General features: G+C 36.9%; 1 protein-coding gene and 1 pseudogene across 2 annotated transcripts in view; one reads left to right on the top strand and one right to left on the bottom strand.

Moving 5' to 3' along the window:
• Positions 1–21,715, bottom strand: part of Btaf1 (B-TFIID TATA-box binding protein associated factor 1) — an 89,653-nt gene extending 67,938 nt beyond the window's left edge. Inside the window, exons 1-2 of one of the 2 annotated variants that reach the window (XM_046450015.2) lie at positions 21,409–21,715; positions 6,939–7,062 (exon numbers count right to left, since the gene is read on the bottom strand). In XM_046450015.2, coding sequence (XP_046305971.1) covers positions 6,939–7,062; positions 21,409–21,422 — 138 coding nt within the window. In that variant the 5' untranslated portion in view covers positions 21,423–21,715. The remainder of the gene's footprint in view (positions 1–6,938; positions 7,063–21,408) is intronic. The other variant, XM_046450016.2, reaches the window with a different exon arrangement.
• LOC124096172 (peptidyl-tRNA hydrolase 2, mitochondrial-like) lies at positions 9,172–12,262 on the top strand (annotated as a pseudogene).
• Positions 21,716–25,860: the final 4,145 nt, after the last annotated feature.

The raw sequence follows: 25,860 nt of genomic DNA, 5'->3' as shown, positions 1-25,860 counted from the left end.
CACACACACATATCATTTTTCTTTTTTTTTTTTGTGGTGCTGGGGATTGAACCCAGGGCCTTGTGCATGCAAAATAAAGCACTCTACCAACTGAGCTATATCCCCAGCCCCTATATCTCTTTTTTAAGTTGTCGAAAGATGTTTATTTATTTATATGTGGGGCTGAGAAACAAACCCAGTGCTTCTCACATTCCAGGCAAGCACTCTACCCCTGAGCCACACCCCAGCGCAATCACTACCATTTAAAAATGGTTAAAACGTGAAAACAAATTTTTAAGAAAAGAATACTTAAGCAAGTTAGGCACAAGTCTGCAATACCATCCCAGTGACTCAGGAGGCTAAGGCAGGAGGACTGAAAATTCAAGGCCATAGCAACTTAGTGAGGCCCTAAGCAATATGGTGAGATCATATCTCAAAATAAAAAATGGGGGGGGGGGGGTTGGGGATGTACTTCTGTGATAAAATGTCCCTGGGTTCAATCCCCAGTACCAATAAATAAATAAATTTAAAAATTAAGCAGAAAAAAGAAAAAAAGTGCATTTAAAAAATATAACCATATTAATAAAAAGCAAATACACATATTCATTGAGTCCTATTACATAATACAAAGTTATACATGATATACCCCTCCCCCACATAAAGCTCCTATAAGTTGTAAAAGTGAGGCTGGGGATATAGTGTTAGAAAGGTTGCCTAGCTCATGCAAATCCCTGGGTTCAATTCCCACCACTGGGGGGAAGGGGAGGGGGGGGACAAAAAGCTAGTAGAACAAATAAATTCAGCAGAGCTATAAGACATAAAATTACCATACAAAAGTCAAATGTATTTCTATGTATTACTCTGAAATGAAATTAAGAAAACAATCCTATTTGTGATAGCATCAAAAACTAGAAAATACTCAAATTTAACAAAAGAAATGTGAAACTTGTATATTAAAAACTATGAAATATTAAAAAACTTTGTTCTGAAATTAAAGATCCAAATAAATAGACACTTCCTGTTCATGGATTAGAAGATTTAATATTGTTAAGATAATAATATTCCCTAAATTGATTTATAGATCCAACCTAATTACTACAAAAATCTTGGCTGGCGTTTTTGCAGAAATGCACAAGCTGATCCTATAATTCATATGGAAATGTAAGGGACCCAAAATCACCAAAACAATCTTGAAAAAGTATTGTAAACTCATAACTTTTTATTTCAAAATTCACAGTAATCAAGACAGTGTGGTACTGGTAAAATGACTGACTATAGACCAGTGGAATAGAATGCCAAGAAAATTCAGTGGGGATTCTTTTTCAACAAATGGTACTGGGAAAACTAAACAGTCACATGTAAAACAAATAACCCAGTCAATAAATGGGCAAAGGAACTGAACAGACACTTCTCAAAAGAAGAAAAACAAATGATCAATAAATACACGAAAAAATGTTTAACACCTCTAGTAATTACAGAAATGCAAATTAAAATTGCACTGAGATTCCACCTCACTCCAGTATGAATGGCAATTATCAAAAATACAAGTAACAACAAATGTTGGCAAGGGTGTGGGGAAAAGGAAATGCTCATACATTGCTGGTGGAACTGCAAATAAAACAATATGGAGGGGCTGGGGATGTGGCTCAAGCGGTAGGGTGCTCGCCTGGCATGCGTGCGGCCCGGGTTCGATCCTCAGCACCACATACAAAGAAAGATGTTGTGTCCGCCGAAAACTAAAATAAATAAATAAATGTTTTAAAAAAAGAAAAAAAAAACAAAAAACAGTATGGAAAGTCTTCAAAAAAATAGGAATAGAATCACCATGTGACCCAGTTGTATCCCACTCCTGGGCATATATCTGAAAGATTTAAAAAATCAGCCGAAGCCACATCAATGTGTATAGCAGTACAATTCACACTAGCTAAGCTATGGAACCAACCTAGATGCCCATCAACAGATGAATGGATAAAGTAATTGTGGTATATATAAACACAGTGAAATATTACTCAGCCATAACGAAGAATGACTTTATGAAATCTGCCAGTAGATGGATAGATCTGGAAAATATCATGCTAAGTGACATAAGCCAATCCCCTAAAACCAAAGATCAAATGTTTTCACTTGATATGTGGAAGCTAACCCACAATAAAGTGAGGAGGGGGAAGTTCAGTAAACTAGATAGAGGGGAATGAAAGGAAGTGGGGGAGATAGGAATAGGAAAGACAGTAGAATAAATCTAATATAATTTTCCTATGTACACACATGAAATTACTCAAGTAAACTCCACCATTGTGCCAACCCACAGGAATGGGGTCCTAATTAGAATAAGATATATCCTATGCTTGAATAATTTTTTTTTTTTAAAGAGAGGGGGGGAGAGAGAGAGAGAGAGAATTTTTTAATATTTATTTTTTAGTTTCTGGTGGACACAACATCTTTGTATGTGGTGCTGAGGATCAAACCCGGGCCGCACGCATGCCAGGCAAGCGCGCTACCGCTTGAGCCACATCCCCAGCCCTGCTTGAATAATTTTATCAAAATGGACACTACTGTCATGTATAAATAAGAACCAATAAAATAAAATAAAGAATAATGCTGAACATCTACCTCACACCATAAACAAAAATTAACTCAAATACTAACCAGAGACCTAAAAGGACGAGCTAAAACTATACAACTCTTAGAAAACATAGGGGGTAAATCTGTGTGACTTTAGGTCAGGCAACAATTTCTTAAGTATGAAAACAAAAGCATCAATGGTTTTAAAAAAAAAAAAAAAATCTCAATCAACATTAAAAACTTCTGTGTTTCACATGATACTATCAAAAAAAAAAAAATGAAGACAACCAACACAACAGGAAAATACATGTGGAAATCATATATACAAGAGGGTTGAATCCAAATTGTATAAAGAACTCTTACAACTCATTTTTAAAAGGATAAATAAGGCTAGAAATGTAGCTCAGGGGCAGAGAACTTCAATCCCCAGTCCTACTGAGAGGCAGGAGGATCACTCGCACCCAGGAGGTAGAGACCAGTCTGGGCAACACAGAAAGATGCCTTAAAAAAAAAAAAAAAAAAGGCAGGGGATGGATGGGGGGCTGCTGGGGTTATGGCTCAGCCTTAGAACACTCACCTAGCATGTGTGAGGCGCTAGGTTTGATCCTCAGCACCACATAAAAATAAATAAATAAAATAAAAGTATTGTGCCCAACTACAACTAAAAAAAAAATTTTTTTTAAAAAGAAAAGAGCAGGGCTGGGGTGGTGGCTCAGTGGTAGAGTGCTCGCCTAGCATGCATGAGGCACTGGGTTCCATCCTCAGCACCACATAAAAACAAACTAATGTATCCACCTAAAATTAAAGATACATAAGTAAAAATAAATATTAAAAAAAAGAGAGAAATTAAGGAAGGAAAAAGGACAAATAATTTAAAATTGAGGTAAAAAATGATCAAACTTCCCCAAATGCTTGTCAGGACTAGTTATCATCATAGAATGTTTTGAATTTCGCTATTTCTTGATAGATATAATACTTATTACAATTTTGTATTTAATTATCAAAAAGGTGGGGCAAAAAGGAGGGGGGCAAAAAGGACTGGAAATGTAGCTCAGTGGTTCACTTGCCTAGTATGCAAGAGGCTCTAGATTCAATCCCTGGTACTGAAGAAAAAAAAAAAAAGAAAGAAAAGGAGGAAGAGAAGAAGGAAAAACAAAAGGAGGAAAAGGAGAAAAAACTTAGGCATTATTTGATATTATACTGTTAATTTATAAGGTTGGCTTTTTTTCTATAAAGTCCCATTCATAACCATTGTTCACTACTGGATTGCTCTTTACTTCATAATTGAGCACTTTGTAGAACAAAGAATTGGTATTCTGTCAATTTGTTATGTTGAACATATTTCTATTTGTCTTTTGAGTATGGAGTCTCTTTTTTCTATATGAATATTAAAATAATTTGAGTTGGGGATGTAGTTCAACAGTACAGCACTTGCCTACATGCATGAGGCCCTGGGTTCAATTTCCAGCACCAAAAAATAAAATAAAATGAAATACTTCAATAACAAAAGAGGAGGGGGCAAAAGGTCTAAATGGCATTTCTCCAAACAATTAATAAACATGAAAAGATGTCTGATATCTTTAGTCATCAAAGAAATGTAAATCCAAACCACTTCATACCCACTAGGATGACTTTGGTCAAAAAGTCAGTTAATAACTATTAATAAGGATGTAGGGAAATCTGGGCTTTTATACACTACTGTTAGGAATATAAAATGGAACCACTTTGGAAAACATTTTGGCAATTCCTCAAAGTTAAACGTAGTTACCTTGTGTCCTGGCAATACTACTTCCAGGTATATAATCAAAAGAATGAAAACATACTACTATGGCTTCAATGTCCTCACCAAAACTCAAGTTGAAATTTAATTCCCATTGTGAGGTACTAAGAGGTAAGATCAGGTAACATCTTTAATTAAGAGAAGATTAAGTAATGAGGTCTCTGTCCTCATGAATGGACTAATCCATTCGTGGATTAATGGGTTACATGTAGAGTGGATCCTCTATAAAAGCCAGTGTGGCTCTCTTTTGGATGTGCCCCTTTTGCCATATGATGCCCTACAACACACAGGGACTCTGCAAAAGACAGCAAGAAGGCCTTCACAGATGCAGCTGCCCAATCTTGGGACTTTCCAACCTTTAGAAATGTGAATTAAATAAACCTTTAATCTTTATAAATTACTTTGTTTGTGGTAATCTGTTATTATAGCAGAAAATGAACTAATTTACATACCTCCCTACAAAAATTTTGTATATGAATTTTCACAGCAGTATTTTACATAATAGTAAAATTTTACATAATGGAGGGCTGGGGGTTGTGGCTCAGTGATAGAACACTTGCCTCGCATATGTGAGGCACTGGGTTTGATCCTCGGCACCACATAAAAATAAACAAACAAAATAAAGATATTGTGCCCATGTATAACTAAAAAAAATTAAAAAGAGGGCTGGGGATGTGGTAGAGCGCTCGCCTGGCATGCATGCGGCCCAGGTTCAATCCTCAGCGCCACATACAAAGATGTTGTGTCCGTCGAAAACTAAAAAAATAAATATCAAAATTCTCTCTCAAAAAAAAAAAATTAAAAAGAAATGGAAACAAGTCAATTGTCCATTAACTGATAAATGGTTAAGATGTGGCATACCGTAAATATATATTGGATATTATTCGACAATTAAATGGAATAAAGTAATGGTACGTGCTTTAATATGAACACAGTATTTAAAGTGAAAGAAACAAGTCCCAGAGATTACAAATAATGTATGATTTGTATAAAAAAAATGTTCAGAATAGGCAAATATACATACATTATTTTAATGGTTTCCTAGAGCTCGGTATGGGAAGGGGAATAATAGAGAGTGAGGTTTGATTAGGTTGAATAGATTGAGGTTTCTTTTTGGGTGATAAAAATGTTTTAAAATTAGACTGTGATGACAACTGTTGCATACAATAGTAATATACTAAATCACTGAACTGTACATCTAAGATATGTAAATTACATTTCAATAAAACTCTTAAAAAAACAAAACCAAGATAACAGGAAAATACTGAGGGAAAAGAAGAGGATCAGAAGGCAAGAAGTTGCTAAAGACAACTTCTCCTTTTGGAATGATTTGATGGCAGCCAGTTTGCTGAGTTCTGAATTAAGAACAGAATTCATTTGGAAAGCTAGAAACCTTTACCAGTTCTGCACAGTCAGCCCTGTTGTGTTGTTCCCTGTCTAGATCTATCAGACCTCCATGTCTTCCCTTGGAATAAGGAAGAGAAATACACATGCTTCTATTTCCTCACCTCACAGATGCCTAATATGCAGCCTTCTCTCTTCTGAGAATGAGGAGGCTGTAGGTAGCAAATCACTGTCTCTCCATCTTGAGTAGACAGTTAATCTAGCAGGGGAGTAGGTTGGAAAGGGAGTCTTTAAAAGCCCTTGGGGAGCAACCATATAGTGCAGATTTGTGTATGTTGAAAAAGGACTTACAACTCCTACTGCTATGTATCAGGGAGTGACAAATGAGAATGAAAGGAAGAGGTTAAACTAGAAGAAAGAGGTATCTTCAGGCTTCCAATATCTGAGCAATCATATTGTTCCACCACCCTATTCTCTATCTCTGTCCCAACACTCCCCTCCCCACCAAAGCACTCTGCTTTACTTTGCATGCCAGGGAATTAAACACATAGAATTCGCCAATTACAACCATAAAGGTACACCTAAACAAGCCCAGAGTTCAGTAAAAATACAACTACTATTTAGGGAAAGAACATGGAGTAGGGGTATGAAAACACTGGTCCACCAAAGCAGAATGTTTCCACTTTCAAATTGCTATTAACTGGGCTGGGGATATAGCTCAGTTTTGGTAGAGTGCTTGCCTAGCATGCACAAGGCCCTGGGTTCAATCCCCAGCACCAAAAAAAAAAAAAAAAAAAAGAAAGAAAAGAAAAAAAGCTATTAACTAAGGATGTAAGGATGTAATATAACAATTAGCTTCTCATGTATTTCAATCATTGCCCATGAGTACTTCATTTGAAAACTATCAACTATGATATAATTATTAGCCATTAAGAACAAGTCAGACCACTAAGAAACCAGACTAACAACTCAGTTCATTACCAAATTGGGTCAGATTCAAATTTGTGACACAAGCAAAAAGTTCTATATTGTCAAGTCCCTTAAAGAATTAAACTAGAGTTTAAAAAGAAAAAAAAAAATTGTCTTGTCACCAAAGAAAAGAAATAGCAAAATTTTTAAATCTATTTGGAGAACTGTAAGATATTTAATGGAATCTGGAGATCACAAATTGTTACTTAACATAAAATTATGTTTATCTTTACTTTTGTTTTCCTATCCATGGACAAGTCTCTACAATTGTTATTATACTAAGAAAAATAAAAAGAGTCCTTACTTTAGATAACAGATTATTTAGTTCATGAGGATGAAGCTTCACCACTTCTCCAAGTTGCTGTGCAGCAGCTTTTCTTGTAACTGGAGTAGTGCCAGTATCCAGTAAGATAAAAAGACGATCAAGCCTATAACAAAAATATAATAGTTAACCTGAAATGAGTTTCCTCATAAGTTTGAGTCAATAAATGCATTAAGCACCTATGAACAAAGACCTATGTAGGGCAGCAGGAGATGCCTGATCTCTGCTCTCAAGGAAGAAACATCTAGAAGAGGGAACAAGAACACAATAAGAAAAGGAAGAGTATGTTTTGGGAAGTGAAAAAACATAGCCTGTTGCACTTAAGAAAACAATGGGAGATACAGCTACAGAACAAGCTGAAGCCCTATTGTGGAAACCTTTGAATATATAGTGCAACCATGAAAGTCTTTGGTCAAAAAGTAAGGGGACTGGAGCTATGCTTTAGGAAGATTAAACTGGCAGCAGTGTGAAGACTGAAATAGAAGGAATCTTTTGGAGAATTACAGACTAAAAGTGCAGACCTGAACTACAACCCTGGCAAGAAGATTAGAAAGAAGTTGATAGAAAAGATAAAGAAACAAAACATACATGGTGTATTAATTGAAATATTAAGAGTGAAATATTTTTTTCAAATATTTATTCTTAAGTTTTAGGTGGACACAATATCTTTATTTTACAATTATGTGGTGCTTGAGGATTGAACCCAGTGCCCTGTGCATGCTAGGCGAGCACTCTACCACTGAGCCACAACCCCAGCCCTTAAGGACACAGGTTTTGCATCTTAGAAAACAGAGATGTCATTAAAAAGAAATGTGAAAAAGCAGTAGAGGAAATATTATAGAAGAAGATGACAAGCTCACTATGGCAGGGAAAGTACAGCAAGGAGAGAAAAAAGAACAGAGATTTAAAATTCACATCAAAGTTGGGACTAAAGTTATGAGGTAGCCTAGCCCAGTAGAATATTCCTATAATCCCAGTGACTCAGGAGGCTGAGGCAGAAGGATCACAAGTTTGAGGCCAGCCTCAGCAACTTAACAAGGCTTACCTAAGCAACTTAGCAAGACCCTATGTCAAAATAAAAAATTAAGAGGCTGGGAATATAGCTCAATGGTCAAGTGTTCCTCCCTGGATTTAATCCCTAGTCCCTAAACAAACAACATACATATAGACAGGTATGGGGGTACATGAGTTAGCTGAAGAGAGGATGATAAATAATATCTGCAAATTTATAAAATCATACAGCATAATGGCACAAATTCCAGGGCCTTAGTTCAAATCCCAGTTCTGCCACTTCTGAAAAAAGCTAGGGATAAAATCATAATGTCTTGTACCTAGAGTAAGAGTGTGGTGGTAAAAAGCTGTCACTTTGTTTCTAAGATACAAGAAAATCCTAAAAAGTCTTAAAGAGGCAAAGTCACAGGTAATTACTACCTCCTGTTTACATATTATATGGATCTAGACCTATCACCACAGTAATTACCTTTAGTGAGATAATGAAAAGAAGGAGGCTTCAAATCTATAACAAATGGACATTTTAAACAAAATGAGGGTGACAAGGGGCAAAGTTGTAATGACTGTTAATCCTATATAAGGGGATATCTAGTGAATATATCTTCAAATTTTATCAAATAAGGAAGAGAAAGCAAAGGGTCCAAATCAAGCAAAAGCATGAAGCATTGAAAAACCGCAGACTCCTATTACTTCTGGGATTTCTTTTATCTCACAAAGAACTAAAAAGTTACAAAGTGAACTTCTGAAAGCCTTTTACTACAAAAAAATAAGCTTGTAAAAGGTTGAGAAATAGATACTTTCTGTGGTATCAGGAGACAAACAATAGAAACACGGCATTTAAAAAATTTAGTCGTTAGTAAGTATAAATTCGTAATAAATGATAAGAAATATAACTAAAATACATCTTTTTCTGTCAAGAATGCTAACATTTTCTCTCATATGTGGATACTAGACCAAAATAAGGGGGAAAAGAGGGAGTGGGAATCCCCTGAAACAGAAGGGAGATCTGTAGAACAGAGGAAGGGGACTGAATGGAAGGGAGGAAAGACAGAAAAGTGGGTAACAGTGAAATAAAACTGACCAAGATATGCATATATAAATATGCCACAGTGAACTTCATCCTTACATATATCTATAATGTACTAAGAAGTGTGTCTGCTTCCTAGAAGAATGGGAAGCCATGAGAGGAGGAGAGGTACTTTAGATGCTCTCCAAATCCTTGGTTTTAGAATACTTGGCCCATCCTAGTATACTCTAGTCAGGCTGGTGGCATTACTTGTGGCATGTGTCTTGGCTGAGGCCTCTGGGTACACTTTGGAATGCTCTCCAAAAGCTCAATAAGTGAGACAGACCAAAAAACAGAACTAAAGCAAGCATCTTGGGAGAGAATGGGAAGTACAAAATGATTCTTATGGTCTGAAATAACTTATGGGAAAAAGAAAAGTTGCTGCCCAGTGCTCTCATGCTGCTGATTCCGCCTACAAGCAAATTCAAAGGAGAAACCCTGAGTGCTCAAACAGGAATAAATTAGCCAGACCAAAATGGTGTCAAAGCCCCTGATGAAGAAACCCTGACTGAATTACTGACCCATGCAAAAAATGCTAGGACCGACTGTAAATTTGATTCAAGATGCTAGATGTACTCGGATGGAACCAGGCTCCCCAACTGTTGTAGGACTTGAGCCATGACCAGCAGACCTAATCAACAAAGTTACTGGTCACCTAAAGCTTTACTGGATGGGCTCTTGTATGATGTTTTTGTTTGAGTGTGTGTTTGTTTGTTTTGTTTTGTTTTGTTTGAGCCTGTCAAATTCTAACATTAAAAGATCAATTTCTTGGGGCTGGGGTTGTGGCTCAGCTGTAGAGCACTTGCCTCTCACGTGTGAAACCCTGAGTTCGATCCTCAGCACCACATAAAAATAAATAAACAAATGAAGATATTGTGTCCATGTATAACTAAAAAAAATTTTTTAAAAAAAGATCAATTTCTTTCCCCAATTTAAATATTCTTGAGATGAAAGTAAAATGTGTTCCTGTAGGGGAGGCACTAATTTAAAAAAAAAATACCAAAAGTGAATAGAAGGAAGATCAGTGGAATAGAGGAAGAGGAACGGGGGGAGGAAGGGATGGAGGGAGAAGAAAAAGGGAAGAACTGGGAACTTAAATAAATAGAGAAAATTATATTCCATGCCTAAATGATTACGTCAAAATGAACTATGTCAAAATGAACTACAGTAACAGGTATAACTATAAAGTACTAATTAAAAAACGCTAACAGGGGCTGGGGATGTGGCTCAAGCGGTAGCGTGGTGCCTTGGTGCCTTTGATCCTCAGCACCACATACAAACAAAGATGTTGTGTCTGCCGAAAACTAAAAAATAAATATTAAAATTCTCTCTTTCTTAAAAAAAAAAAAAAAAGAAATAAAAAGCTGGATGACATATAAAGTTTAAAAAAAAAAAAAAAGGGGGGGGCTGGGGATGTGGCTCAAGCGGTAGCGCGCTCGCCCGGCATGCGTGCGGCCCGGGTTCAATCCTCAGCACCACATACCAACAAAGATGTTGTGTCCGCCGAGAATTGAAAAATAAATATTAAAAAAATTCTTTAAATAAATAAATAAAAAACGCTAACAGTGCTATGAAAGTTTCAGCTGTTTGAGAACAAAATACTAAGAGGCAAAGTTGACACTTAAAATTATTTTAAACAATTAAAGCTAACCACATAAGGAAAAAAGAGTTATATGACAGTTAATTTCTAAAAGAAATTACAAACAGTAATTTACTTTTTACACACAATATGCACAGATGTGATCCAGTATTAACACAGTATTTCTCCTTATTCATTCAAGGCTATTTAAATACTTGCCTTTACTTGCAAGATGAAAGATTGTTTAATTACTGAGGATTGAGCTGGGGCTGTAGCTCAGTGGTAGAGCACTTGCCTAGTATGTGTGAGACCCTGGGTTTGATCCTCAGCACCACATAAAAATAAATAAATAAAGGTATTGTGAAAAAAAAATTTTTGTGATTACTGACTGAACTCAGAGGCGCTCTACCAATAAGCTACATCCCCAGCTCTTTTTATTTTATTTTGAGACAGGGTCTCATTGAGTATTCCAGGTTGGTCTCAAACTTGCACTCCCTTCTGTCTCAGCCTCCCTAATCTCTGGGATTTCAGGCTGCACACACCCAGTGTGTTCTTAAAAAGTTCTAAGACCAAATCGGACCTAAAATCCCTTTGCCAGAAAATGGCTTCCCTCACCCATTCATTACATAACCTTCAGCATGCTCTTTGACTTATCTTCATAAGGAAGTTGATAGTAAAGTTTATAAGACTCCTCTAATGAACTTTTATAACAAATACCTTAGGAATGCTAACATATTGCCATGGCTGTAATTTTTAATGTCCCTAGCTCAATAAAGAAAAATTTAAGCATCTACTAACAATTTTCTGTATGCATCAACATAAATATTTACTTTTTTTAAAGTTTCATACTGTCAAATCAAACTAAATTTGACATCCTCCTGGAGCCTGTATAAAATTAACTGCAACCTAACTTGGTCAAAATATTCATTTTAAACCTTCTACATTCTATGGCAGGCAAACTTACCAAAAATTAAATATTTAAATTAGTTTCAGCATAAAGAATTAGCCCAAGATCAAGTTTATGCTACATATGCTATATACACTCTGTATAACATTGGACTCATTTTTATAATGTGTACAATTCAGATAGATTGAGGACTTTCCTACCAGAAAGAATGATAAAATGAAAAACTAGACTAGAAGTTAGGAGACCACTGAAGTCCCACTTCTACAATTTCTTAGAATATTAAGGGAAGCTCACTAACTTCACTTAATCTTATTTTCAAGGGTAAAAGTAGATATACACACACACGTTTTAAATTTTACAACCTTAAAAGGTGTTTTTGTTTCCTATATGTTTGTCCTAATTATGACTTATCTGATGTCAGTTTGTTAGATTACTGCTGGGAAAATGTCAAAAACTTCCCAGTTCCTTTTCTGTGATACACCTTGTATTCATGGTGACCCAAAGCAATACTGTGCAAAATAAACTCTAAGGAAGATACAATATTAACCCATTTATAAACCCATATGCAAAAAGAAAAAAAAATCTCAAAAATTTCCTAAGTCATAAAAATTTCCTCAAACCACCAATTAGCTATTCTAGTTCATAAAAAGGAGTAGATCCCACACTACAGAACACAAATTATCTCAAGTTTTTTCCCCTTACTTCTAGAGATTAGTCTTTATATTTATGCTATTTCAGATTGAAAACAGTGTCACTCCTTTTCAAGGCTTAGATACTAACTTTTATCTTAATACCATCCTGTCCTCCTATCTTCAATAATCCTTTCTCCAATATCTCAAATCACTGCTTTATTAATCCATTCCTTTCTACAGTCCACTCTGCAGAGATATCTAATGAGAAAATAAATCGCCTGACTTCCATCTTCTAGAACACTTTCCTTTTACTGCCAAACATCTTGAACAAGTGTCTTAAAACACTTCTTTCATTTCGCATCGTACACAATTTAATCCTTACAAATCAAGTTTCTCTCTATACTACACCTGTGTAATGTAGGTGTAGTATATCTACGTCACCAATGACCTCTTTAAGTGCCAAATACAATAGTTTTCTCTTAAATTCAATTTTGTTTAGCTCTTCAATGACATGTGACACCAGTAAGTACCTCATTCATAAAATACTTTCCTTCCTAAGTTTTCACACTACTGTTCTCCAAACCCTTCTTTCCTTGGTCTTCCTATTCTTAGCACACTCAGTATGAACAGTCCCCCAGATTTAATCCTTTTTGGAAACTGTTTAGTTTTATTTTTTGTTATCAGTACACTAGCCCATCTGGGAACTCCAGTTCCATAATTTCCACTGCCTGGTAAGCATAACTTCACACTAAATGGGATCACATTACAAAACTAACTTCCTAAAGCACCATTTGTTCAAATCATTATTCTAAAACTTTCAGTGGCTCACCCTTAGCTATCTGTAATCCAAAACAAAAAAGTACCATCCAAATATGGGTCTTTTGAGTTTCCATGGTTTTATCTGTACTGTTTTCTCCACTTAAAATGTCTTTTCTTGTTTCAATTTGTTAACTAGATCCTTTCCATCGACATTCAGCTACAATCCTTCACCATTTGACTACTATACAATAGAAATTTCTCTCTCTTCAGAAATTTACATGAATTTTCACCTTGAGCAGTTATTTAGGTATTTATTATGCTTCTTATATGCAGCATCTCTTAGGTTAATTCATTACAAGATGCCTTATGCTTCTTATTAGGCTTCACTTCCTTCAATGATTCTTTTTGTCCCCCAGAATACTTTGCACAATATTCAAGTATTTATTATGCTATAATTACAGATAAGGAAATGTTCAAGTTTCTTGCGGGTTTAAGCACCAATATTACGGAAATTTTTGCTTCCTTTAAAAACATCTTTAATAGCTATATTACATATAAAAACAAGTTATAAAAATAACTAAGTGATGCTAAGGTAATGTTTCAATAAGTGAAAATATCAGCATAGCAGTATTTCAGCATTCTGAATAAGGCAGTCATGCCAGCTCCAGTCACAGCAAGCTCAAAGAGCCCATAATTCCCATTCTTCCTGAACTTTCCCTTTCCTCTGCCCCCCAGCTTCATTTAGAATCACGCTCCTGCCCAAAGGCCTTCATCTTTTCTCTAACCTAATGTTGATCCTGCCTCATAGCCCCATAGTTCCTCTTGCCCTCTCCTTTCTGCAGAGCCTTTTATTCCAATGCCATGTCATGTCATCTCTGTTCTCTCACCATCCAATTGTCCTGATGATAGAAATCAGCTTTCTCTCTCCTGCAATCCCAGGTCTGTTTATCCTTACCTCTTCCACTCTGGTGATAGCCAAACTTGCTTTAGTTGTAGCCTCTCTGAATAGAGAAATGGGGACATAAGAGACTCCTTTGGTTCTCTCAACTTAAAGTTCCTTTTGGAGTTCTCCATTCCTCTCTCCCAGACAGTAAATTAGACATCACACAAAAGGAAAAACAAAGGGATGAAAAGACAAGGATCTGACAAGAGGGCAGTCTGACCTGTTACCCCAGGGTAGTCAACTATGAGGCAAACAGTAAGCACCAGGGCCAGGCCACAGAGGAAAAGACTGATGCAGTTAAGTGGTGCAGGAGGATGAGAATTATACTCGAGGGCAGAAAGGTTTCTTGGTGAGGCAGAAGTCTAAAAGAAGTTATATGTCAAGAGAGAAGAGAAGTTAAAAGGAGGGTTGACTGAGGGAACACAGTAGTTACAAGACTAATTTTGTTTCAAACTTCTCTTATAGAAGTTTCTAACAGGAAAAAGAAATAAAGTCATTCTTCATGCTCTGAAGGACAGACAAATGGAAGAGACGGAGGTAACAAACATAAAATTTCTGTGTTAATAGCTGCGCATGGTGGCACATGCCTGTCCAGTGGCCTGGGAGGCTAAGGCAGGAGAATCAGGACTTCAAAGCCAGCCTCAGCAAAAGCAAGACGTTAAGCAACTCGGTGAAACCCTGTCTCTAAATAAAATACAAAATAGGGCTGGGGATATGGCTCAGTCACTGATTGTCCCTGAGTTCAATCCCCAGTACAAAAGAAAAAAAAAATTCTATGGTACTAAAAATAAATAAATAAATAAAGACCTACTGACAACTAAAAAAATACTTTTAAAAAATATTTGGAATAAATACTAGTTCATACTGTGGGTAATGTGTTATTATGTTTTCCCAAATAAGAAAGGAGATTTAAGATACTACACAGAATACAAAGAATATAAAGATATGAAACCACACTGAAGTCAGCTGCAGGTACCCCTCAACCCAAAATAAATTCCATGAGAATGGAGACTACTTTTCTTCTCTGTTATATCTCTAGTACCTAGAACATGAAAGCATTCAGTAAATACTAGTTAAATGAATGATGAATGTTGAAAAAGGATATCCAAGCTATGCTATTTCCTTTGGGACTTTTTCCCCTTTACACTTAATCTCTGATCCAACATGCCTTTGTATGATTTTATCTAAAAGATAACAATACATCTGGGGGACACCGGGGTTGTGGCTCAGTGGTAGAGTGCTCACCTAGCATGCACAAGGCACCGGGTTTAATCCTCAGCACCACATAAATGTAAAATAAAGATATTGTGTCCACCTAAAACTTAAGAATAAATATTTTTTTAAAAAATAGGTCTGGAGATAGAGCTCAGCAATAAAACACTTGCCTAGCATGCCTAGCACCGGGAGGAAACAAAACAACTTGCTTCTAGGTTCTTTAGCAGAAATAGCTGTGGTTTCAACACAATATGAAATCATACATTTTAAAATGGTAAATTCTGTTATTTGTTACCAAAATTAAAAACAAAAACAGGGTTGGGGGTTTAGCTCAGTGGTAAAGCACATGCCTAGCCATGTGTAAGGCTCTGGGTCTGATCCCTTGCACTGCAAAGGAAGCCAACAAACAAACTTCATAGAAGTACTTTGTATGAAGAAGCAGAAAGGAATTAACCATAGAAGATAAAATGGAAAAGCTCCGGTACTTTTTCCTGTCTCTAATTTTTTATAATAAGATGTTTAATACATTATAACTTACAATACTACCTCCTGCCAATCTCATAATGGACTGAAATTAGCAGTAAGGGATAATAAGTAAGACTAGCACACCTGTATGGTCTCATATAGGAAATGAATGGGTTTTGTTCTATTTTTTTTTTTTAAGTTGTAGATGGACATCATGCCTTTATTTATCTTTTTATGTGGTGCCGAGGATCGAACCCAGTACCTCACACATGCTAGGCAAGTGATCTGCCAACGAGATACAGTCCCAGCCCCCGGTTTTGTTCTATATTACCACTTTCCCTGTCATTAGGAAGGGTTCACTGAACTGCCTCCACATCAAGAAACTTTTTCTTCTTTGCAGAATTGGCCTATTGAAACAATGTCTCTGAAATATCAGCAGTGCAAAGTGAGAATTAACAAAACTAAAGCAAAATTCTGTTCATATGTAGCAACTTGTTTCTTCAATAAGAGGGTGTGAAACTTCAGCATGCTTTTTGTTTTGTTTTTTTGCCCCCTGAATCCTTTCTGAACTGCATCATTTTCATGTGCACAGATACACGTCACATACCTAAGATATTGCTGTAAAAGAGTCAAATCAAGCTGGCTGTGCTGGTGCATGCTTGTAATCCCAGCAGCTCAGGAGGCTGAGGCAAGAGGATCAACCTCAGTAACTTATTGAGACCCTATGTCTAAATAAAATATAAAAAATGGTAAGGCTTGTGGCTCAATGGTTAAGTGTCTCTGGGTTCAATCCCCAGTACCCTCCCCACCATAATTAAAATAAATAAATAAAGACATGGCCTTTAAATCATGATCATTGAAAAATATCTATTTTATTTTTTAAAATCTCTATATGATCAAGGAAAAAACTAATGGCTCAAAACTGTTGTACAGGGGCTGGGAGTATAGCTCAGATGGTAGAGTGCTTGTTTCACAAGCACAGGCCCTGGGCTCAATCCCCAGCACCAAAAAAGAAGAAAGAAGAAAGAAGAAGAAAGAAGAAGAAGAAGAAGGAAGAAAGAAGAAAGAAGGAAGAAGAAGAAGGAAGAAAGAAAGAAAGAAAACTGTTGTACAACAGTCAACTCGATCAATTGTAGCATAAGTTGGCAAAGATATAAAAAGCAATCTTTTTGGAAAAAAAATCTACATTAAGCTTTGGAATCCTGGTTATAAATTGAACACCAATGAATAAATCCCTCTAGGGCTGCCTTTATTGTTGGTTGTTTAATGCCAACTAAAGAAAATATTGGGAGAAAGCCTCACAAAACAAAACAAAGGTATTAAAAGATTTAAGAGATAAGACTTAGGGTTGGGGCTCAGAGGTATAGCACTCGCCTACCATGCGTGAAACACTGGGTTCGATCCTCAGCACCACATAAAAATAAACTGAAGATATTGTGACCACCTATAACTACAAAATAAATATTAAAAAGAAAAAAAGAGAGACAAACTTAAATCATCTGTGAGCAACAATGAAAGCCTAGACCATATACTAATTTTTTTCCAAAACTTGGTTTTGAGGACACAGTTATGTAGTTAAGAGCATGAGATTAAATGACTTAACAATATTTACATTTTAAAGTCAATGTTGTTGTCTATACTTGTATGTAATCTCAATATCTATCTCTTCCTCCCTCTCTTTTGGTGGTGGTACTGGAGATTAAACCCAGGCAGGCAAATGCTCTACTCCTGAACTACGTCTCTACCCCCACCCCCCCACCACACACACCTACCATCCTTTAAATTTTATTTTAAGACAGGGTTTCCCTAAAATGTTAAAGCTGGCCTTTAATTTGCAATCCTCTTGAATCAGTCTTCCTCTTGAGTAGCTGGGATTATAGGCTTGCACCACCACACCCCAGAGTATGCCATCTCTTTTTTTAAAGATCTAAAGGAGTTATATATCCTTCAGTGATATTGTAGTGAAATTTATAGAAAACTTCCAATGTTATGATTGTATTTGCAACTTTAGAGAGTCACAAAGTTATTTTTGCAAGATATATCTCACCCAGATTAAGCATTGTCCATACATTTCATAATTTGCCACATTCTTAACAATTCAAAGTACAATAAAACCAAGCCTTGATAGCACTGTAAGTAGGATCTAAACTTTTTGATCATACAAAATACAGGTTACATTTTATTCAGTGTACATTACAAAAGTCTATGCTATCACATAGACTTTAACTGCATTTAGAACTTAACTGTATTTAAATTTCAAAAAAATTATTCTGAAGATTTTTTTAAAAATTATAATCCTGGCCAATTTCAAAGCTATAGTGCATATTTTTCTTTCTGAGGAAAACTAGTTAAACATAGAAACACTGAAAAACACAGGAAATATTCTACCATGCATAAGTTATGGTAAAATTATATTAGGTTTTAAAGCAAGCAACAAAATCACTAGTTTTTTGTTTGTTTTTAATATATTCAGGGCTGGGAGTGTGGCTCAGCTGTCAAGCACTTACATAGCACTTGGGAATCCTTGGGTTCAATGCTAAGCACCACAAATTAATTAATCAACTAATCAATATTTTAAAAATATTAAGACAGGTACCATGTGCCTGCCAGCCTACAATCCTGGTTGCATGAGGCTGAGTCAGGAGAATCCCTTGAGCTCAAGAGTTTAAGCAACCCAGGCAATATAAGGAGACTCCTTCCCAATAAAGAAAAGAGGAGCCAGGTGTGGAGGCACACACCTACACTCCCAGCTATTCAGGAAGAAGCAGCAGAAAAATCTCAAGTTAGAGGCCAACTGGGCAATTTAGGGAGACCCTGTCTCAAAAAAAAAGTGGGGGTAAGGATGTAGCTCAGTGGTAGAGTACTCCTGGGTTCAATCCCCAGCAGAAAGTGCAGGGAGGGGACAAGGAAAACAAAAGAAAAAATAAATGTACTGAGCATCATATCCTAGAAGCTGGGGACAGAAAGATCAAAGACACATTCCTTTCTCTCACTGAATTTATGTTAATTCAGAAAGGGAGAGAACAATTAAACAATTACAATGTATGATTAAATAATACAATGGACAAGAGTATACATTGTTGCAAATAGCAAAGGTGAAGTAAAATCTGCAGAGGCTTTCTGAACAAAGTGATATAGGCTTAGATCAAAAAAACTAAGGTTGGAATTAGCCAGACTTGAGCTGAGGAAAGATATTTGGGAATTTGGACTTTGTCCTAAGGCAACAGAAAACTAACAAGTTTTAAGCAGAAAAATGACCATGTTAAAATTTGCATATTAGCAAATAATATGGCTGAAGTGAAGAATGAACCAGAGTGAAATAGCATAAGAGGCAGGTAGTGGAGAGAAGCTACTTATGTTTGCAGGTGTTTTGGAATAGAGATGATGAGAGATTAGAAAGGAAAACTGGAATAGGTAACTGGCTGGATGTTGATAGAGGGAAGGACAGAAAAGCCAAAGATTATCCCCAGATTTCTTGACCTGGCAATTGAGGAAATGACAGTACCAATTTACTATTTCCTTTCTGTTAGAAATATCTTCAAGGCCCTAAAAATATTGCAGTTTATCTTCAGTTACACACATTGATATAAATAAAACAAAAAATATTTTAGATTTGATTCTGGCATGTGATTTTTATCTCTTGAACTATCTTCCACTTTTATTTCACATAAAATAGTATTAAAGTAGTCCGTATTTCCACAAGCACACATCAACAGGAAAGAAAGGAAGCTTGGTTAGCACAGAAATAATGCTTAGCGCATGAAGAAGGCCAGCTTGAAACCAAGGTTTGCCATTCAAAGAGAATCCACATTTTAAAATACCACCAAAACACAGTGTCTCAAAAATACTTTGATTGAACTTATATTATTAAAGCAAGCAGAGAAGTAGTTCTTCATGAAAACCTGACAGACTTTTTTAAAAAAGAATTGACAAAGTGAATAAGAAAAAGGATACCCCCCCCCAAAAAAAACCTACTCTGAAATCCAATAGCCAGAACAGAAGGAGGAAGCCTTCAAAACCCACTCATTCATTCAGAAATACTAGGTGACCTAAACTTAAATAGATTAGTATGACTAAAGCAGATAAGACTCTGATAAAATACTATCATTTTGTCTCTAAAAGGCTACATCCAGTATTGTAGAAAATATACAGTCTACTCTAAGTAAGGAAGTATTCATTCCTTAAACACTGTAACACCTAAGAAACAAATCTCATATTAAGTTAATGAATCAATGTGCTTATAATGTATATATTTATGTATTTATATTGGAGCAGCATATTAGAAGAAATTCCTTTTTGTATTTGAAAAAAAAAAAAAAAAATATATATATATATATATATATATATATATATATATATAACTTGTATTCTGTTAGAGCAGTTTTATACATCACAAAACAAGAATTTCCTCACATTAATCCCAGCAACTCTGGAGGCTGAGGGAAGAGAATCGAAAATTTGAGGCCAGCCAATAATTTAGCAAGACCCTGCCACAAAACAAAAACTAAAAAGGACTGGGGATGTAGTTCAGTGGTAAAGTGCCCCTGGATTCAATATCTAGTACCAAAAAAAAGAGAAAAAAAAAATCCTCACATTGAATGGATTAATTAATCTATGAAATAAAAATTAGATACTCCATACTATCAGTACCTAGCAACCCCCTTCACCCAACTCCCATAGGCTTCTCCCACACACTATTTCATCAGTTATCTAGGGAGTCTGGGAGGCGCAGGGGTTATTCTTACCCTTGCATAACAGTTAACATTTTAGCTAGTAATATGCTCAAAGAATGTGTTCAATTAATTATAAAAAATGAATGAAAACTATCTATTTTCATCATTTTTTCCTTCAGCCTGTGTAGTAAAAGAACCCAATTCTCATTAAAAGTTCCCTTGCCAACTCTAAAGATCTTGATGACTCTTTCTGACTGCTAGCACCAAGAGACCATATTCCCATGAGGACCACCAAAATCAAATCTCTCCCAAAAGCAGGCATGGTGGCCCACACCTGTAATCCAGTGACTTGGGAAACAGAGGCAGGAGGATGTCAAATTGAAGGACAGCCTCAGCAACTGAGCAGACTTTATCTCAAAATAAAATGACCTTGAATTAAATCCCCAGTACCATTAAGAAAAAAATTTAACAAATAATAAAAACAAAGTTTTTCAAACATTTGTCATTTAGGCGAAGAAAACTTTCCTCTTATAGCTAAACAAATGTCTTATTCTTCTTTAGTTTTCTTAACTTTCCAGTCATTGGGCATTGTTTTACAATAATTTAAAATTTGTGATACCTCTTGAAAGATGGGGCTAATACAATAAGATTACAACGCTGACTACAGAACGTCTACTGCTGAACAAAATGATTTTTATACTTTAATGTAGGGGAAAAAAATGCCTCAGGAAAGAACATATGCCTAACTCTGTAAATGTTTTAAAAATTAGCATAATCAGATGGTCTCTTTGTTAATAGGAAACCCAAATCTCCCCTCCTTCGACGGTTCCTACCAAGTTTTGCCATGAAATGGAGGTTAGGGATCAGACTTAGAATGCTAAGACTTACCCTCCTAGAACCGAAAGAGGGAAGAGAAACCAGAGAAGAGAAACACAGCGAGGAAAAGGAAAAAAAAAAAAAAAAAGCAGCTCTAACGTGCCGGAGGGTCTACTTAACAAGAAAAAGATATTCTTGAACCGATTTACTGTGAGTAACCCGAGCCCAAGCCCCGCCGACCGAGGGGCGAACTCCGAAGTCTAGGGAAGAAGGTGCTGGAGTCCAGTGACAATGAGAACCGCTCCTCTCCAGGAGCTCCGGCGCCAAGAGCAGCCGGTGCCTCGCCTGACCCCTCTTTCCGTTCGCACGTCAGGGGCGAGACCCACCTGGAGACCGCCATGGCCGAGCGCCGGCGGTTCGGAGCGCCCCGCGAGCTACTCGCCGCGCCGCTGAGGCGCTAGTTTCCAGAGAGCAGAGCGGCGCAGGCCCAGGCCGCGGAGCCGAGGGGAGCGGCCGGTGCGGTGCGAGGCGTCCCGGAGCGGGCCCTCGGGCATCTGCTCCGCCACCTACCGGAGGTCGTCCCCGCCGCAACCGGGAGCTGGGATCTGAGACAGCGGCGGAGGCGGCAGTCCTCCGACCCGCACGACTTCAAACCCGATGCCCCCAGCCCCGCTCTTTGCTGACGCAGGCGTCGGCACGCCGGACTGAGCGTCAGCGCGCCGGAAATGACATCAGCTCACCGCGAGGGGCTGGGCTCCGCGGAGGAGTGAAAGGAGCTAGAGAACCCCGTGCCTGGCCCTGGCGCTTGAAAACAAAGCTCTGCGTGCGGATCTGGAGCGGACCTCTGGTCCTCTGGACCTCTGGACCTCTGGACCTCTGGACCTCAAAATTAAGCAGAGACGTGAAATACGGGGCCCCTGATTTTCCAGAGAAGGAAAATGGACAATTTAGCCAAAGTTCAGGAAGTTAAAAATTTTAGTTTACAGTTGCATTCCGTCCTGATCCTCCTTCTACCTGGCAAACTCAGAAGGAGCTTATGGCACTGTGGCCCACGTGGCGGTGCTTGTAGGAGGGATGAAATCAAGAAAGATCTGCAGCCTCCCGGGCTTGGTGACGTGTGCCTTTAATCCCAGCGATTTAGAAGGCTGAGGCAGGAGAACCGTAAATCAGAGGCCAGCCTCTAATAAATATTTTTTTTTTAAAGGTAAGATCTACAGCAATACTGAAACGGCTCAATCACGTGCCATTATTTGAAAGAAATTCTGCATAGGTGTTGAAGGGAAGATCTTGCCCACAACTTTACCAATTTGATTTTTTAATCTTTTTTTGAATGTTGGTACAGTAATTAATAAATCAGATTCAAAAACTCCCATTTTAAAAAAATGCTTCGCTTATCTGTAATTCAATCGTTTTAAGTTTATCCGTTTTTTGGTTTTTTAACAACAGCAGCAACAACAAAAAAAACTTTAACACTCTTCTGTCATGTCGTGCAAACCCTTTATCACGTTAAACTTTATGTGAGTAAATATAGTAATATTTCTCCATTTTTTTCAGTCGAGCCCATTTTAGAGGTCACTAACAGATTAATCTTCAAAAGCACTTACCGCTTCACTCCTCTGCTTTAAAACATTACCTGAAGAGGCTATGTCTCGATCCTTGAGTGTTTTTCATCTGTAAAATGAGGCTAATGAGAAGCACTATAGTAGGCTGTGGAAATAAAATGAGGTCATGTATCTTAGAGAGCTTGCAAGAACTTTGTAAACCATAAAGCGAATATACATGGAGAAAGAAACTAACTTAAGTACCTACTATATGCTGGGCACTTGGCTTGAATTATCTCATAGGATTTGTGGGCCAGCACTGTAAAGTAAGTTTTAATCTTCTCTTTACAGGTGGGGAAACTAAGCTCTGAAAGCTTAAGTAATTTGTCCAAGATCCAAGCTAGTGATAATACTTATTGTTCATTTATTCAACTAATATTTATTTGGCACCTTTGTGTCAGACACCCTGCTAGGCAATGTTTATGTTATCAGACAACGTCTGATTAAACTGTTGTATCATCACAATTTCTCTTTGGTTTCATCTGCCTCTTCAATTCAACTCCCATCACTCAGACTAATAAGTAGGACTATAAACTCATTGTGTACAACATTCATTTTAATCAGCCAGAATTAAGCATCTACTATTTAAGAAAGTGGGGCCTCACATGAGCTTAAAACAGAGAAGGTGGACTGGGGCTGTGGCTCAGTGGTAGCGCACTTGCCTGTGTGTGAGGCATTGGGTTCGATTCTCAGCACCACATAAAAATGAATAAAGGTCTATCAACAACTAAAAAAAAAAAAGAGAGAGAAGGTGCCCACTCTGGTTGAACTACAATTCTTTTTTTTTCCCCCCTTTGGTACCAGGAATTGAGCCCAAGGTCACTTAACCACTGAGCCACATCCCCAGCCCTCTTATTTAAGTTTTATTTTGAGACAGAGTATTGAACTACAATTCTAATGGGAGGAAAAAGAAAGTAAACAGATAAACACAAAAATATGTTTAGGTGCTATGTAAAAGGATGCTGAAATAAAAAGGACAACATAGGCCTACTTAAGTAATGAGGGAAAAAACTAAGGAGGATCTCAAGTTGAGGCCTAAATGACAAGAGATATTTAGCTGTGTGAAGATCTGAAGAACTTTCTGGATAGGGGATCCACCTACAACAAAAGCTTGAGAAGTCTGTTCTATTGGAAGATGAGATGGGAGAGGAAGAAATCGCCTATGATAAGGAATTTGGATTTTATGCTAAAGGTAGTAGAAAGGAAGATTTTAAGCAAGAGATTTTTTTTTTTTTTAGAGAGACAGAAGAGAGAGAATTTTAATATTTATTTTTTAGTTTTCGGCGGACACAACATCTTTTGTTTTGTATGTGGTGCTGAGGATCGAACCCGGGCCACACGCATGCCAGGCAAGCGCGCTACCACTTGAGCCACATCCCCAGCCCTTAAGCAAGAGATTAAAATGATCTAATTTACATTTTAAAAATCTTACTCTTTAGTGTCAAAATGATAATTAAATATATAGTCTAGATGGCACTCTCAGGAGAGGAAAGGTATATCAGATTTGTAAGGATACTTTATCAAATACATTGACATTGGATGTGTTTATTTTTAAATCCTTTTGACCACACTTAACAGTTGTCCAGGGAAATTATATAGTCTCAGTAAGCTTCAATTCCTTTTCCTGGGAAATGAGGAAAATAATGGTACTCACAAAGTTGGGTGGTGGGGATTAAATGAGATAATGTATATAAAACACTTAACTAAATGATTGCCATGAAAAACACTAACAAATATTATTAATTCCATTGATTTTGTATAAGTAGTGCTAGGGATCAAAATCATGCTAGGCAAGTACTCTACCATTGGACTACAGCCCTAGTCCTTATTATTATTATTATTATTATTTTTAACAATATGACCTTGAGCAAGTATATTAATTCTCTAGGCTGTGAAATGGCACCAATTAATGTTGATTCACAATCTTTATCTGAAAACCTGCCAGAATTACAAATTCTTTTGATTTGGGGCTGGGGATGTGGCTCAAGCGCCTGGCATGCGTGAGGCCCAGTTCGAATTCTCTCTCTCTCTCTCTCTCTCTCTCTCTCTCTCCCTCCCTCCCTCCCTCCCTCTCACTCTATCTTAAAAAAAAAAAAAAAAAAAAAAAAAAAAAAAAGGCAATACTTCTGGGTGTGAGCCTAAAGAGGATTGCTTAGAAAAAAAAAAAAATTCTTTTGATTTTGAAAAGTAATGCAATGAATATACTTCAGATGATGCCACACCCCAGTACCTTCTAGGGCAACACTCTATAATCAAATAGAGATATAGTTCTGTGGCAAATTTGGTAATAACCATACCAACACCATAAAAAACTATATAAATAGCTTTATGCCAGCTCAGGTCAGGTTTTGCCACCAAATGAAATTTTTAATGTAGTTTTCAGATTTTTTTCAGTCTCAGAATTGTAAATGATAAATGATGAGTTGATACTGTGGTAATTATTAAATGAATTAATACATCATACACTTAGAAAATACTAAGTGCTAAATAAATACTATTTTTTTTTACCACTAGAAAAGTGGCTTTCAAAATCATTGGTGAAAGAAAAAAATATTAAAGAACATGGGACAACTGGCTCTCCATATGGATGCACAAATGAAATCCTTATTTCATACCATATGCCAAAATAAATCTCAGATGGATTAAAGATCCAAAAATGAAAAGCAGAACTATAAAACTGTTAGAAGACTTATATTGAAGACTATTTTGACAACAGAGTAGGAAAAAATTTCTTACTGCACCGAACATTTACCACTGATGAAGAAAATAGGTAAACTTGAACCCACCAAACTGTTGAACTTACCTATTGCAAAAGGAGAACACATGAGGAAAGGGGAAGAAAGACATGACTTTCCATTATCTCTTAAGAGCAGAGAAGAACTTTCCCAAAAACTGAAAGGGAACTTCTAAATGTATGCAGAATTGGGTCACATACATAACTAAACAAACCATTGGCAATGGGGATGTAGTCTTAAACCACCCAAGAGGGGCTGGGGTGTAGCTCAGTGGTAGAGCACCCCAGGTGTCCATCTCCAATACCTCAAAAACAAAACCAAACAAAAACCACACACACAAGAAAAGAAACATTTAGGTCATACACCTCTTGACTCATTTCTGGATACCCCACGGGGTACATGTACCCCAGTTTAAGTATAACTGCAGTAGGGACAAACCCTTGTACAGAAAATCTCTAAAGAGTAGCACTGTTTACTTTCTAGAAAACCTGGAAATAATCTA

This window comes from Marmota monax, unplaced genomic scaffold (assembly GCF_021218885.2).
Source record: "Marmota monax isolate L192 unplaced genomic scaffold, Marmota_monax_Labrador192_F-V1.1 WCK01_AAM20220418_F8-fsc00004, whole genome shotgun sequence".
In the NCBI taxonomy this organism is placed as follows: domain Eukaryota; kingdom Metazoa; phylum Chordata; class Mammalia; order Rodentia; family Sciuridae; genus Marmota; species Marmota monax.
This window is presented reverse-complemented; position numbering and strand designations above follow the sequence as displayed.